At 40.0% G+C, this 16565-nt stretch overlaps 1 protein-coding gene across 13 annotated transcripts in view; it reads right to left on the bottom strand.

Annotated features, from left to right (window-relative positions):
• The window catches only part of ITPR2 (inositol 1,4,5-trisphosphate receptor type 2), a 286834-nt gene that overhangs the window by 180289 nt on the left and 89980 nt on the right, over window positions 1-16565 (bottom strand). For all 13 annotated transcript variants that reach the window (XM_049822308.1, XM_049822311.1, XM_049822321.1 and 10 more), the window contains 11 exons: window positions 13399-13553; window positions 11928-12027; window positions 11621-11781; window positions 9242-9383; window positions 8298-8456; window positions 7153-7325; window positions 4469-4588; window positions 4182-4367; window positions 3288-3539; window positions 2064-2208; window positions 962-1112 (listed from right to left, as the gene is read on the bottom strand). In XM_049822308.1, coding sequence (XP_049678265.1) covers window positions 962-1112; window positions 2064-2208; window positions 3288-3539; window positions 4182-4367; window positions 4469-4588; window positions 7153-7325; window positions 8298-8456; window positions 9242-9383; window positions 11621-11781; window positions 11928-12027; window positions 13399-13553 — 1744 coding nt within the window. The remainder of the gene's footprint in view (window positions 1-961; window positions 1113-2063; window positions 2209-3287; window positions 3540-4181; window positions 4368-4468; window positions 4589-7152; window positions 7326-8297; window positions 8457-9241; window positions 9384-11620; window positions 11782-11927; window positions 12028-13398; window positions 13554-16565) is intronic.

The following is a 16565-nucleotide window of genomic DNA, read 5'->3' as shown; positions in this document are numbered from 1 at the left end:
CATAAGACTTCTTGGCTTAGAGATGACAATGACAGTCTACATTTCTCCAGAGTGTGTGAACCTCAAAGAAGAAAAAAGTTATGAAGGATGGCACACTTATGCTGGGTATCTGCAGGATTGACTGAGCAAAACGATGATTAGGAAAACTCAAGCCTGGGTAAAGCCCTCCCAGAGAAAATACAAAATAATTGTTGTTTCAAACAAGACAGCTCATACTTTTTGGTGCTGTGGTGCTGGTAATGCAATGACACTTACACCAGCCACATATTAAAGCAGAATTTATCATCAGTCTCCTGGGCCTACATGACTGTCACACCTCCCTTACAAACACACAAGAAAACTAAACTGCTAAGTTTCAGCACCTTCCTGGCATGCTCATTCTTCAACCCAATTTTAAGCCATGGTAGAAAAGGCAGTGGGACATGCAGTATTGTCCTGAGGTTGCCAGACAGACATTCTGGTCTGGGTTAAAAAAAGAATATTCTAAACTGACAAACACATGCAGAGGATGGCCTCATCTAGACTTCCATCTGGTGTTTCTGCAGTTGTGGGACCAGTAACATCTTATTCTCCTTTTAAGTGAAGTGCTAATACGACTAATAAACACTTGTGCCTCATTTAAGCCATCATAATTGCTGCGCCCAGGCAAATGCTATCTGCACTTGCTTGAGATGTTTAGCACAAGGAACACTGAGGCTTAGATACAGATTTGAAAGTTCAGTTCCAAACAAGCAAAGCAGCAGCAGAAGCAAGACAGTAACCACAAGTCATAAAGGCTGCAGCTCTGTTGAAAAAGGTTCCCTTTTAGCTGACCATCTTAATGTACCCTGAAATACGTTCCTGTAGGTGGGTTTCTGTGTGAATAAAAAACCTTGAAAGATCAATGAGACATTCCATAAATTATTTCCAACCTAAATAATGAATTAAACACCAGAATAACAGTCTTTGCTGCTTTTCTCACCTCCATCCTGAAACTTGCTCAACCTTTCAAAGTATGATGATATAGGAACTTGAACAATATCTAGAATTGCCAGCAGCGTCCGAGTCAGTCTGAGAAGCTCACTAAAACTATAAAAGCCAAAGTATATGAGGTTTCGAGCCAGATGTACCACCTAAGAAAAAAAGACATAAAAAACGAAGGAAGTATCAGCAACCTTTGTGGTATTCAGCTATGCAATAGAGTTGCATTTCACACAGTAGCTGTCACAGAGATTCAGATCTAGAGTGCATTCAAATTAGCACAAGTCTTTCCACTGATTTAAACGGGCCTTGGACTAAGGCCAGTGACATTAAATTTTTTTCAGAGTTAGACAAAACAATCGGTCAATCAAATTACAACAGAGAGCAAAACCAACAGGAGATTTAGGAAGGCCTGAAAGGATACAATTGCATCTGGGAAATATTTAAGATTGAGAAGAAAGACTCCAGGAAATTGTTTAAAGAGGCAGCAGCTGTGGGGAAGATGGAAGTCAGAAGAAGACTAAGATGACTGTGGTAGGTTTGAATGGACGTGACTTCAGATGACCAGAGGCAGGAGTGACAAAGCTTCGGAGGTAGGCTGGAGGAAGAACTATAAAAGCTGTAAGCATTTCGCCTTTATTCAATGTTATTTGAATCTAGAAGATTCAGCCCTATCTAAAGTTTCTGTCAGGAATTTCAAACAATATTTAAAACACAGGATTAGGTCATTCAGAGTACTTCCTTCAGTGTCATATCTTACACAGAGAATAGTACTTATATTGAAGAATCCCTGCATGCCAATTCACTAATGTGGAGAGAAAGGGCATAAGGCCATTCACACACACACACACACATCCCTCCTCCTGCCACGCAACCATCTCAGGAAAAAAAAGGAAAAATACAGCTGTTTGACAGCAGTCAGTAATATTATTTTCTGCAGTAACAGTCATCACTGAGAACACTGGAATTAGGAACTGGTGCTTCTTTAGGACATTTTACACCAACATTTATTCTACAACTACCTTTATTTTGAAAGAACCAATGTCAACTTATCTGAAATTAGGAGGAATACTGTAAGGAGGACGCAGATGGCTGAGATGTACCTCAAATGTAAGTTTATTTTTCTCTTTGTCTCCAAAAGGAAAGGGCTGATTTACAACCTCTTTCAAGTACTCTTCTACAAATTCCATAGTTAGTGCAAACTTCCTTTTCATTTCATTCCTCGAAGAGTCTGTGAAAGAATCATACCTACAACACAGGGAACGGAAAGAAGAAAAATTAAACACCTCTAATATCAGGATCAGCTGTCACTAAAGAAAAAACAAACCAATCGTGATGCTATGACGTTACTGTCAGTTCTCTCTAAGGGGAAGGGCTAGAGGTCAAGGTCAGCTGATTCTTTGTAGATATGCAATGAGGATGCACAAACCTTCCCTCCAACAGTACCAGGAAGGGTTGCAGTGAACAGGAATAACAGAGACAGGAAAATCCTATGGTTCTGGCAGACAGCACTCTTAAATCTTGCTGTGGCAATTCAGTAAGTCACTAAGTCTCAGCTGTCTGCTCTACTCATCAGCTAGAGTTTACTATTTCCACAAGGAAAACAGTGGATCAGGAAAGCAGCTCATGATAGTCAGCTTCCTCCTTTGCACCACCAATTAGGACTGATTTTTCATATATGTCAAAACAGTCCTTCATCTCACTAACAGAAGCAATACTGTCTGCTGCACTGCTACACTTCTTCCTCTTTGTCTCTTCAGCCAGATACTCCCTGCCTGGGTCTAGCCCAGCGGCGCTGCTCCGTCAAATTACTTAAGCCAGAGAGGGTTTCCACTGAAGTCAATGGGCCCTTCTCCCATACTTAAATCTAACACATGCTTAAGCACCTTGCTGGATAGAGGCCAAAGCCTCTGCAAACTGTTTCTGGGGCAATACCTGTACCTAACTGTAAATTCTGGCTTTCCAACTGTGGCTTTCAGTTGAGCTTGAAGTATAAAACTGAGTTCCAGCCTCGCAAACCTGTAACGTTAGACACAATTGGATTACTTCAAGTTCACTTGGTCTGAGGAAAGGCCATTCCATTTTTCCCCAGCTTGTTCCCTATAAGAACACAGTGAAAAACAAAACTGAAGTATTTCCATGTAAAGCTACCCAAAGCTACTCTTGGAAGTTTCCAAGAGTAACAATAATTAATAGCTCTGTGCTCTGCAACAAAATACCTTTCCACGTGCATGTTGTGTTGACATTAGACATCTACAACCATTTTGTTCTGAGACTAACCCCTACAAAATACTTTTGTACTTTAGTTTGAAACACTTTCAACTCACTCATGAATTGTGATCTTAGTGGGAATTTCAGTCCACAATCTGGCATATCTGACAGGTACCACAGATTCCTGAGGATCTCTGTCCACGTGCATGTGTAGCATCAGCCGACAAAAAGAAGCCCGGAGATCATAAGGGAGGCTTTCATCAGACATACATCGCAAGATCAAGTCGACTGACAGCTGGGCAGAAATCTGGTTGATGGCAAGATACTGGCGGTCCAGGCACATTCTTGCAAAGAGGTTCAGTTGGTACCTTAAAAAAAAGATAACAACATATAGTATTCAAAGAAATCAGTTGGAAATGAAACCACATACCTCAGAATTTCACTTTACAAGCCTGATGTCAGCCTTTCTGATACAAATCCTGAAAAACAGCAAGAGTGACTTTGCTAAGCAAGGGACCAACTTGCCATTAAAAATGCCAAGATCAGGCTCCAGCCCCCATGAAGGCTGGGCTCTCTTTGAAACTCAAAGGAAGCATCATTCAATGGAAGGTTGAAGCATTTGGAGAATTTGTTTTCAATCAGTGTAAGACACTGTCCCATGATCCTATTTCCCCTCTAGTCCTCAGGACACTTGGGACACTCTTTCCTTAAAGCATGCCTTGCTTCCAGGGCAGCACAAACTAAAAATAAAGCCCAATAAATAAAAAGTAAGAGGCACAATTATAAAGAGACACGAAGAGCTCTCATGAGCAAAGGAAACTCAAGATTTTTCTGGAATAGACAGCAAGGATTGTGCTGCTTCCTACAGAAAAAACTTGAAACAAACTTTTAATCCCAATTTCTGGTATGACCTGGTTTCCTTTTTTGATATTGGCAAATGAACTGGATAAGAACAGCACCAGGGTCTTCAGAGAGTTTACATTGTCTTCCATTTGAATAAGCAGTTTTACCTGTAGTAGGTAAGAACTTCTAAATCAGCTTTTGTGCCCTCCTTTGCCTCCTGAGCCAGATGCCTGATGGCTTTGCCATGAGGCTCCTTGTTACTGTCAATCCAGTAAAGCCACACTTCCTCTTCATCAATGTCATCTGAGATGACTGGGCATTCCAAGGGATTGTCCATTTGTGTAGAAACCAGCCTGCAAACACAAACCATTCACAATGGAGCCACTAGCAAACTGCTACGAATATAACAACAGAGCAGATAACAAAAAGGTATGTTCCGATTATGGATGCTCACTTGGTCTGAATGAGGATGTCAGCATTCCCTGGGCTCAGCATAAACTTGCAGATGAGTTCCTGAGTTACTGGTATTGCTGTGGTGTTAGATACACACAGGTCTGATAGATAATCCAAGAATCTGCAGTCAAAAAAACACAGATGCAACAGAACATGAGACTTAAAATACTACACAGAAACATTGCAGCAGAAATCTCTAGCATCCATCACTAATATGCTCAAGGGAGCACATATCACAAGATTTATCAACATACAATCTTTGACGATTCATACGATTGCAACTCACAACAGAAAAAGGCAAGTAATAGCTTTGAGAGCCACCCTGAATGGTGCTGAACAATCAAGAGAACAGGGAGAGAAAAGAAAAATATCCCAAGTGTGACACTTCTCAGCACATCAAAGGCCAAAGAGTTGTACCAGAACTTAAGAAAAGCCTGAGGCTTTCTTCAGTTTGGCTGGCCGGGGAGCTCCACTGAAGGCCCTTGTCCTTGTCAGAAACCAAAAGCAAGAGTACACATTCTCACTTATCTTCCCCATCAGGTAACATGCGTCTCCAAGTAGCAAGGAGATGCTACTTGTGCTGGAGATAGCCGTGTGCCCTCTGAGGGACTCCACTGCACTGGAGGAGTCCACACCTCCACCTTTTAAAATCTCAAATGACACGGCCAAAAATTAGTGAAGAGTGAAGATCTGGCAGGACGTTAAGACAGGACCTCTGTATTCAAAGAGGTCATTCCGCGTAAAGCAGAAATAACACAGCCTTGCATGGAAATGGGTTTCCTATGAATTTGTCTCTCAAATTTAGGCCTTCTGATGTTTAACAAGGTTCAAGCTGAGGCTTTCTTCCCAGTTGGGACATTCATTAGGTATCTGCTTCTTGTCTCTCTTTTATGGATTCCTCTGTGTGTATTAACAGTAGTCCATGTTGCAGCCTTTGCCTCACTGGAATATAAAAAGACTCTCTTCCCTTTATGTAGCTGCTTCTTTTCATGACATTTGCAGGAACTGAGTATCTCTGAGCCCTCCACTCCTCTAGCAAATGTAGCTAAAACTGGGCAAGAGCCTCAAGAGCTGGTGGGGGAGAAGATATGAGCAGGCACACACACAGAGTGATCATATACTCCACTTCCTTAGAAATCCAGGTAAAAAATTTGACCATCTACTGTCAGCCATTCAAGGACCCAATAGTTTGAACCTCTACAGGTGATCATCCTACCAGAGGGAATCAGAAGATCATTTCTGCATTAGCACAGACCACACTCCTCGCAGAAGTCTGGGAACTACAAGGGACGAGTACAGAACGCCTTGTTAGGGTACACGTAGCAACAATTTTACCCACTGCTGAAATGAAGCTTTGTGGCAACAGATAATTAACACTGCACAGTAATATTGCATCACAAAGATAATATTAATTAAACAGCATATAATTATATAGAATTCTGGAGGAGTTACCTAGTTGGAGCTAAAACTCAGTAAGATTTTATATTTTGTAGCTCATGTGTTTTAGAGCATACTGCCACAATTCTTACTCACACGAACAGTGCTGCAAAAGTCTACGAGACTCTCCGTGAGAGTAAGTGTCATAAGACCAGGCCTTTATTGTTCAGATTGCACCATCTTGACAAGGTGTATTTTTCAAACATTTATCGCTCTTGGACTTCAGCCTTAAAGAAGTGAATACACAGCAGTTGCACAATGTAGTTATGCAACAAATACTATGACATCCTCCACCAAAAAAAAAAGTGACATGGGATTGTCAATAAACACTAGGACACTTCAGCACTGAGAAGGAGCTGATCTCGCATGGTTTCCTCCTAGTCCTGACCAAACCCAACACAGTTTAGCATGGGACAGTCAATGAGATTACAGAGTGAGGCAAAACGGCTGCAGACATACAAAGAATAATTGAAGCAGTGAAGCACCAGGGCCTTGAGCAATATTGTTAAACACTGACAAAAAAATGGTATTCACAATTACAGAGGACATTATTTGGCCTTCAGTACATTAATTTCTTATATTTGTGTTACTTAAGTAATTTTACAGCTGAAAATCCAATTAAAAAAAAAAAAGACAGATTTTCCATTTGAAAAAATATCCATTTCCTTTATATTCTGACCTAAAGCTAATTAAAAAAATTTCCAACTGAGTGAAGTTCAATGCCAGAATTTTTCATTTGGAACAAGATCCGGTCTAGAACACACATTCACTGTGATCTTCACTGCCCTAGGTCCCTTTCAGGTCTGACCTGGAATCAGAACCTGCAGGAAAACTGATAAAAGCTTAGAAAAACTGACAACTGTGTAATTTGCACCAAGATTGTTAGCAGGGGAACCAACAAAGTGGCAGTTTCACAGAGGAGCTGCAGAGATATGAGAAATTAAAATTTCTGTTTGTTTCTCTTTATCCCACTAAAACCACATTTTCAAAACTGTGCTGTAAAGTATAAACCCTCTTTTCTCTAAGCTCTAGTTCTGAAATGCAGATATGATCAAATCCCAAGAATTATGGGGAGTTCTGATATTTTCTAGCTTGACACTGTACATGTGGGTTTTTTTCTGCCAGGTCAAAAAAAAATTAAGCTGGGAGAAAGACAACAGAACAATGAATAGCAGGCAGATTCACAGCTACTGCAAATATAAAAGCCTATCAATACAGAAAAAGAATGTTACGTGGACCACTTCAAACCTTGGCTCTCGATTCCTCCTGAGTAAATTAACAAACGTCTCTATTTCTTTAGCCGTGATGTGTTTCTCTAGCAGTTTTCTGTTGTTGTGCAACAAAGCTGTGATGGTGTCTTCTGCCAGAATATCATAACCAATCTGGGACTGCATGACGCAGAAGTTCTTAGCAATATATTCCTGAAAAAATGAAAATTCCCATGATGACCTGTTAAGCAGTAATGTTTTTCCTTTAGAACCAGAAGCATCCAGCTCAATTAGCAATCAAAATAACCCTCAAAACTTTCCTCTCTGAACTGGCCTGAACAAAAGAACATTTGAACACCTGAAATATGTACCCCAAGAAACAGATTCAATATTAGGGATGACTAACTCTTCTTACTGTTTCATAAGCCAAAGGAATGAAACCATGAAAGTAAATACAAAATTCAAGAAATGGCAATCAATTTGTTTTAAAAGGAAAAAACAAAAGGTTTTTATAACGTTTAAGAAGCTTTCTTTCCTCAGTCTTACCTCTTTCCCTTTCTCTCCCTCCAAGACAGAAATACTTCTGTAAAGCATTAGAAAGAAAACAAAGAAGCCACACATAGCAGTTCAATCTTTTATCTCTAGTCCCTTTAGGACTATGAAGTTAGTGCCGTTTTTCCCACTGCAATATGCAAAATACTCAACACCACGTTCTGAAATACTTCTTGCTCACAGGGAGTCTCTAGCAGTGGGAAATCAGGCTACCTGATAGAATAACCTCTGGTGTGATTCACTGCCATCCCTCTACAAATATTTAAGCAATAGAAACAGACAGTTTTGCAGATTTCCCACTTTATAATCCAGAGCCCAAGAACATAATTTTAATAACAGAAAGCTCCTGAATGAAGCTGTGGACGCCAATCTCAGTCTGAGCCTGTGAAGTACAAGGTGAACCTATGATACTCATTGCTGATCATTCAATTCATATACAAATGCCTACAAAACAAAAACACTGTTCCTCAGCATGAGGCAGTATATGACAGTGACTTCTTACTACTAACTTAAACAAAACCCAGTCCTTTCACCACTATCACAGAATCCCACTTGCAAGTGCAGAGCGCGACATCAAACCCAGGATATATAACTATAGAAAGCAGGAGGAAAATTATCTTGAATACCACTGACCTGATTCTTCCTATAGTCCTGTTGCGAATGTCTGAGAACCCTGTAACATAACCTTAAGATGTATTTGTATGGGGCGTATCTCTGGTCACCTAGGTCTTCAAGTCTCAGCATTGATCCTTCACCTTTGTCCTTAAAAGGAGCTTTGAGGATGCCAAATATCTGTTCAAAATCAAAAGCACTGAGAATGAAAATCAAACCCAGATTTTTGCTTAACTTACAGCAGTCAATGGAAATGTCCTCTGACAGGCTTTATCCACCAAAGTCAGAAGTGAATCACTGCAGTTATCTACATATGACTAAATACAAGTGGGGGCACAATCTCAGACATTACAGCTTTATGCATTTAGCTTTACATTTCCCACCAACTTGCTTGACATTGCTTTCTCTTTACTGCTATCCCCAATTTTAAAAATTGTTAGTTATCTGTCTTAACTTTGGATAAATTAAGGATGAAAAAGGAGGACAATACTGACTAGTGTCCAATTTCATCCTATTCACCTTTTTTTTTTTTTTTTAATTTCAGTAAGCTACTTAAGGAGAATATTAATTTTGATTTACATGCAAGTTGGCCCTCATACAAAGTCAGGGCTCCATAAGGGCATTAGAATTTTTCCTATAATGGGAACACTTGCAGGATTGGGACCATGTTGCAAGCTTGTTTCAAATTTCATCAACAATTTGCTATCAAATGTAGTCTTAAAAGTCATCAGAATCACATGAAACTAACAGTCATCAGACACAGGCCCTTGTGCTTCTATCGGATTCACAGACCAAGAGGTGAGCCTTGACTAAGTAGTGTCGTACCTATCCAATCCAACTAGACACAAACCCAACATGGCATAAACCAAGTTACCTAAAAATAACATTTTCTCAAATCACTCTCTCCTGCAAGCTATTTGTAAATACAAGCAAATTATTAATACAATTATTAATACAGGACATACCTGAGCCAATATATTTTGTTCCCTCATTAATTTTTGTCGTTCCCGGTTTGGCTTGGTAATGACCACATCCAAAACTTCCTGCCCATTATTAGGCACATCAGCAACAAAAAAAATGAGATCTTCCAGTAACTTGGTTACAAACCTAGAATGAATAGACAAATCATTATTATATACAGTCATTCAACACTTGCTAGGATTCATTAAGAAAGAAAATCACCGTTTAGGAACAAGCTTTACCTAGCACAATGGAGCTTCAATCACTGCAAAGTTAAATTTAAGTTTGACATGTACTTAAGGATTCTAGACGTTGATTCAGCAGAGGCTTAAATCCATCACAAGGCATGTTTACCAAGGCATTAAACAACCAGAGGGGAAAAGGGAGAAAAATACAGGATGCTGGATTGGTGCAGAGTATTCAGAAATCCAAAATCTATACCAGCTGGCCTCAAGGCCCAGGAACAGCAGAAAGACACTCTTACGAAGCCTAGCAAGGATGTTTTTACTTTATCACGGACATGGATCTGTAAAACAAGATGATGGACTCACTAGAGGAATAAAAACATCCTGTCACTAGACTATTTCCCTACTGACCCAAGAAACTATTGAAAAATGACTATTTGTCTCACTCTTCGCTACACAAAAGAAGATTTGGCAGAAGCAAGCACTAAAAAAGGACAGAGGCAGTAGTAATTCCTTCTCTCCTACCTTCCGAAAATGCAAAAAGAAAGAATACAAATGCAAATGCAAAAAGAAAGTGGTCATTGCCTCCTTTTTACTAATACACCTCGCCAGGCACACACAGACAGAAGTACGGATGCCCACAGGTTTCAGTGAATTTCCCTTAAAAGAACTAGCAATCTTTTACAAACAAAACCCAGCATGTCTCCTACCCTGGGGAAGCATCATCTGAATTTGGACAACATCCAGTCTATAATTACTAAACCTGTAGGCATGCTATGAAAGTGGCAGGAAGATGCCCAGTAGATTTTCAAAGTCATCACTGGGAGCCAGACACAAAGCTTCCATTACCCACAAAAGGGCTGGGCTGTTTAACTAAACCGTCTGAGTGAGCTTTAGCTTTAAAATTCCCAGCCCACTGGTGGAGAACAGCAAGGTCCCGGCCAACAGAAAAAGTAGAAAAGGCAGATGTAGGGTGGAGCAACCAGGAATAAACTGTTGAGACCCCTACTTACCTAAGCAGGAAGATGATAAGACAGGGAAAAGAGTCTTTTTTCCCCAAAGGAAATCACAGCAACAAACAAATAATGGCACTATTCTGAAACCACTCTGAAATGTTTTACATGTGTGTTGTACCAATCTGACAATATTACGATTTGACAATACTGGGTTGCAGCAACACAGTGGTGCAAGGTTAACAGAGGGATGTCACACCTTGATTATGTTGTATCCCTCTCTGGTTCAACTCAGTCATGAAATGGCCCATCAGCTTTTCAAGGCTGAGTACCAATACCCAAAGCCATTACAGGTCTGCCTGCTATGATGAAACCTCCAGCTGATATTAAACCATCTGGTCTAATTGCTACTGAGAACCAACAGCAAAAATTCCGTTTCATCACCAAAAATTAACATTTTGATCAAAAATCTGTATATAATGCATGGTGGAATAGAAGCTACAAATTAACACTGCCAGAGACACTCTTTAATATTTAGTTTAACCACAGAGAGCTGAAAACAAATAGCCAACTACATCACTAGCAATGGGATATATTTGGCTACAATGTACAACAAAATCCCTTAATTTAGGGGTGGGTGTGAAGAACAGACATTCTAATAGCACTACAGCTGATACATGGATGAATACAAAGGGTAAACACCAAAATGATGTAAAATAGGAAAACACAACAGGGAAAAATAGAAATAAGAAAGGAAAGGGACTATTGGGGCAGCTTCTCGGTCACTCTGAGACCTCCTTCTACTGCTCTCAGCATCAACATGTGGTACAGTGAACTCCACGCGAATCAGAATCCTGCCATGATGCCCACCGTATAGATGGCTTTCTTGCACACGAGAATCAAAGACTTCATATCACAGCTCAGAAGTGGTTTATCAAAGGACATTAAGACAAACACTTTGCATTTGCCCAGGGAGCTACCCATTTATTTATGTGGTCCGTGAGCTGGGAAAGCCCTGTTTACCCCCATTTTACAGATGAGATACACAGACCAGCCTGAGGTGCAGCAAGGATGCTCTGACAGAGATGGAATCTAATTCCAGGCTAGCACTCTCAGCACTCACGTGTCCTCTCCTGATTGCCTCTATGTCCACATAGATATTACTAACCTACCCGTTACTGTGATGCCAAGATGTCATGAGTAACCAAACACCAATTTAGGAAGGAAAAAAATAAAACTCACTAACCTCCTTTCATTCTGGGTTATTGTTCCATTCTCCAGCTTTTTAACAGTTGATGCTAGAACCTTGTTTGCATCATTGGCAAAGTCCAAGTCTCTGACCTCAGACAGAGGAACCGATACAATGGCAAAAGCTTCCTTGTCCTCTTTTGTTTGGCACGTCCCAATCTGCAATAGTTTTTGGTTTAATGTGTGCAAGCAATCCTCTTAGCGTTATCCTAATTATTATGCGTATTTTATATGTTAGAAGTGAGATCATCAGTAGAGAACTTCAGGAATGAGTTTGGGATTTCAGCCCCAAGATATGTGTTTACCTTTAACATCACAGGCCTCTCTTCATCAGTATCTATTGGAATGCTGGTACTAGTGACCCAAGTGTTAGTGCATAAATGCCTCAGTCGGACATATGAGTTCCTAAAGAAGAACAAAGCAAACAGGTTAGATGGATCAGTCCTGAGCTAAAGTGGGCAAGGTGGGATGCAATGGAACACATGACCATGACATGAGACTTGAGGGCAGTCACACCAGCCACGCATAATAGAAGGGTGAGGGAGACCTAAAAGATACTCCAGTACCATTTTCCCTTGTCTCCTCCTTTCTCACCCAGAACAGAGCTGCAGAAAGAACAAACAGCATCTTGGGATTATGCAGAATGCTGTTTTTAAGTATTTATGTAAGCCTAGGAGCAAACTGTTCCTTAAAGAAAAAAATTTTAAAGGAAGGTGTTATAAAATCTCATCTGAATAGAAATATATTTCATGAATAAAACCAATTCTTATTGTTTTTTTCTGCAGAGTAACAAACCCCTTCAAGCTGTCACAGAACAAAAGCCAGAAAGTAAAACTGACCATGGTTTCACAGCTTCACCATTATGATCTGCAAACCTGTGTTCCAGGGAGCAAGCATTTACAAGTACCAGTTCTCAACCGAAAATCAAGTGAACAAAGAGCAGACACGAGATTCTTCTAAATTCTTCCATATGATAATCTGTGGTATTATCAAAAAGCAGAGCTGAGAAATCAATTACAATTTTTACTCTGAATTCTACTTTTTAAACATATTCACTGTGGTCTTTATTCACACTGTCCCTTTCATGCTGATGGGCTCCGAGTATTCAAGTAAGCAAATTATCTGGCAAAACTTAGCATAGCAAATACACTTCAAAACTGCATACATCAGTATTTGCAGGTACCCAGCTTTAAAATCCACCCTCGTAACAACTAGCCCCAAGTGTCTTCATGCCCCTTCAGTCACAACCAGCACCCTCTGACTTATCTAGCCAATCACAGCTAAGCAACACAGCTGAAATTTCAAATATTCACAATCAAAACCCAGAAGCCAACTGCTGATTCATTTGAATAACAACTGTGTCCAATGGCACCATGATCTGTGAGGGAAACAGAAGCCCAATTCACCATACACGTTATTTTATTGGGAACAATTCAGTTAGGTCTACTAGCTATACAGGGTTTTTTTTCAAACAGTGCACAGGGTTCCATTCTGTCCTCATATATATCTGTGCAATATTTGGCCCATGATTTTTCTCTTCACAGACTCTCTTTAAGTGTCACCTGTTTTATCCTTATAATTATTTTACCCAGTCACAGCAGCAGTATCATGTTTTATACATCCCTTGTTTATCCATGAACACTCCTCAAATTTTAACTGAAGGATAATACTTGCTCGTGTTTGATTTTTTCTGCTTTACTCACCAGCATAATGCTAGGAAGAAACCCTGTCAATGCAGCACTATTTTTTACCTTTTTTTTTTTTCTTTTTTTTTACCTTGGAACCAGGCAATCAGCTCTCTGAAGAGTGGTGGCATCCAGTTCAAAGAGAGATGCGATGTCATTTCCATGTGGCACAGAGACCAAAGTATACATAATCTTCTCCCCTGCTTGGCGTTTCTTCTTTGAAGCAGGAAGGTCGCCGTCTCTCTGCTGATTAGGCACAAGGGTTATTTGCTTGCATCAGGGCTTGTTATAAATTCTCCAATTACCTTGCGGACAAGTAATACATCTGAATTGTACTTTTTTGGAGGGTTTTTTTTACATTCTAGTAAGAATGTACCAGGACTGGCTTTGGAGTGTGTAACACAAAGGATGCACTTTGCCCCAGGCACGTGGGGTCTCAGACAGTCATTATAACAACAGCAGGTCACAAGCTACAGAGAGACAGCAGTACTGTATACATTATTACTTGACACCTACAACTTCAAAAAAATCTGCGGTAGTTGCAGACCCTTTACTCCCAACAGATGTAACTACACAGTGCTGGTTTGGAAAGGGCCAAAGTTGAAAGAAAAGAACTAATGAAAATTGGATTTTTTAAAAGGAGGAAGGGGATTAAAAAAGTAAGCAATTTGCCTAAATCCAACTGTTGTTTTCTTTGGTTTCTCATTTTTTCCTGTCATATGGTCAGAATCACAGTTGCCCGCTTTCCAAACAGCAAGAGCCAGAATATCTGCTCCATTAAGATCAACTTGTCAGTGGAAGGGGGACAACACAAAGCATCAGCTAGATTGTATTAAAAATCTTAGCACAGGTTGATAACACATTGGAAGCTGGATCCAACATAGGTCTGAGTTTGCCCACTACAACTGGAGAAGTTTGTTCCCTTCAAGGAGCCTAACTTTCAAGTGACAGATTTACAAAGTTGTGTTGGTGCCTCAAAAGAGGTGTGCGAATCTAAGCTGGTGATCCTTCTCCCACCACCTGCTGAGAAATCCATGGGAATTTTGTGACCCAGCATCACTAAGCAGCCATCTTCACCTTTAGTTACCTACACACCTTTGCCTTCACTGACTCCAAATGCTACCTTTCCTAAGCACATATCTTTGCTTGAAGGAGTAATTCGGAGTCTGTGCCCGTAACCATGCAGGAAACAAAGGAATTACTAGCATAAGTAAAAGCTGCTCCTCTGGGGTGTTGAGTTACACATATTACAAAAGACTAATAACCAATTAAGAGACTGGCAGCCCAGGGCCCTTCACGTACACAAAATATATCACAGAGGGAGAGAAAGAAAGGAATGAAGAAAGCCAAGAGAAAAATCAAACACTGGAAACCTGAAATACTATTATAATGATTTATAATGTGCCACTAGGGAAGAGATGTACAAAGCAATATAAAGAGGCTAGGCTGTACTCAGTTTGCATTAGTACCTTGATTAAAACCAAACTGTAAGGGATAATCAAGGGCAAAGCTTTGATTATTCATATTGCCAATTGAGATTAAGCAACAAAATCAAGGATGAGTGAAGCTACATAAGAAGTCATCTTATTTCAAGGCACTTTTTGAATCCTTCCAAAACATCTGTTTTTTCATTATTAAGCCTAAAAAATGCCAGCTTTCTATCCCATTACTTCTAGCGAGGACAGAGACAATAGGAAAAAACCAGGAAGAAATCCTCTGAAGTTTTTCTTAGGCTCATCTAGTCATTATTGTCACTCATTTTTGAAAGGAAAGCTTGGAGAGATTTAAAGACAACCATCTCGTACAAGAGTAAACTCATCTGGCAGTCCTCACACCCTACCGTATCCCACACCCAAAAAATATTAAACAAAATCGCACAAAAAAACTTAACCTGTATGTGAGGATTGATGAAAATAGCAAAAATTTTTGTGATTTCCATACATATTTTGTTTTACATACTCAGGATGACACCCAGACTGGAAAGGCTGGCAAACTATAAGAGAATCCTCTCAACAGCTTAATAGGTGTGAGTTAGAATCTAACATCAAATGAAAATCTACTTCCTAAATTTCCAATCAAAATGGAAAACTGGAAAACCAGTTTAAAATTCAAGAGGTCTGTAAAGGGGTGAGAAGCACAGGATAGTTTAGAACAGCATCCAGACTTTTTGGTATTTCCCATAACTGACATTCAAATCTAGTTAGGGTTTCCCAGAAACTACCCACTCTACTATAATTCCCAAACTGAAAAGACTGGGATAGAAAAAGGCAGGACACTTCATAATTCTATACATTTTTTTCCCTGGGGCTCTGGGAAAAATACAGACCAAAATATGAAACCCTATCTACTCTGTGTTATGAAACCCTATTCTACTCTGTGTTACTAAGTTTTTTTATACTCACTCATGACATAATGTCTGACCATCCCCAATAGGTCATTATGCACATATGCAGGTTTCTATGACAGGAGGCAAAGTCAAAGGCAGGTCTTCTGTGCTTTAGTAGTTCACGCTAACCATTAGCTCTGTGGAGAAGTTAATCCTGCAGTTTGGGGCTGACTCCACCCATTCACTAGTCTCCCCAGCAATTGTATAGATGCAGCTGAGCAATGGAGCTGGCTCATGAAGCCTAAATCCCGCCAACCAGGCTTAGCGGCTGTCAAGTCAGGCCTGGCATATGAACAAGAGCTGGGTTTTAGTCTAAAAAGAAAGTCCACATCAACAAAGGGCAAGACAGTGTCTGCAACACTGCTAACTGCAATGCAAAGCTTAGCTGAGCAAAGTCAGGCCTGCACAAGTAGTTCCAGACTGGACTCCAGCACAAAACTCAAAACTTTCCTTATAATGTTATTTTAGTATCTCTGACACACCTCACAACCCAACCTGGATTATAAGTGTTAAGCACTAGTCATGGAAAAAAACATGTAACAAGAAGTGACCCTCAGTTTGACAGCTCTGAAAACAACTTACATACATGGAGTGCATGAGAGAGCAATACTGTTGTTACATACGAACATACATGGATTTATATTTATGTCTGAATTTATGTCTGAGTGCATGTGCGCATGCCTCTGTGTGAGAGAGAATGCATACACTCGCACACAGAAAGTTTCTTATGATTAATTAAATTTAGTAAGCAGTCATCAGAATCTGCACTTAACCTAGCCATTATTGAATGAGCAGATGAGTCTACATGAGGATGTGGAACGAAGTGAAAGTATTAGACTATTTCAAATTAATTAGACAATATGATCAGCTCA

This window comes from Accipiter gentilis, chromosome 18 (assembly GCF_929443795.1).
Source record: "Accipiter gentilis chromosome 18, bAccGen1.1, whole genome shotgun sequence".
Classification (NCBI taxonomy): Eukaryota; Metazoa; Chordata; class Aves; order Accipitriformes; family Accipitridae; genus Astur; species Astur gentilis.
The sequence above is the reverse complement of the archived record's forward strand: the minus strand, read 5'-3'. Positions and strand labels throughout refer to the sequence as shown.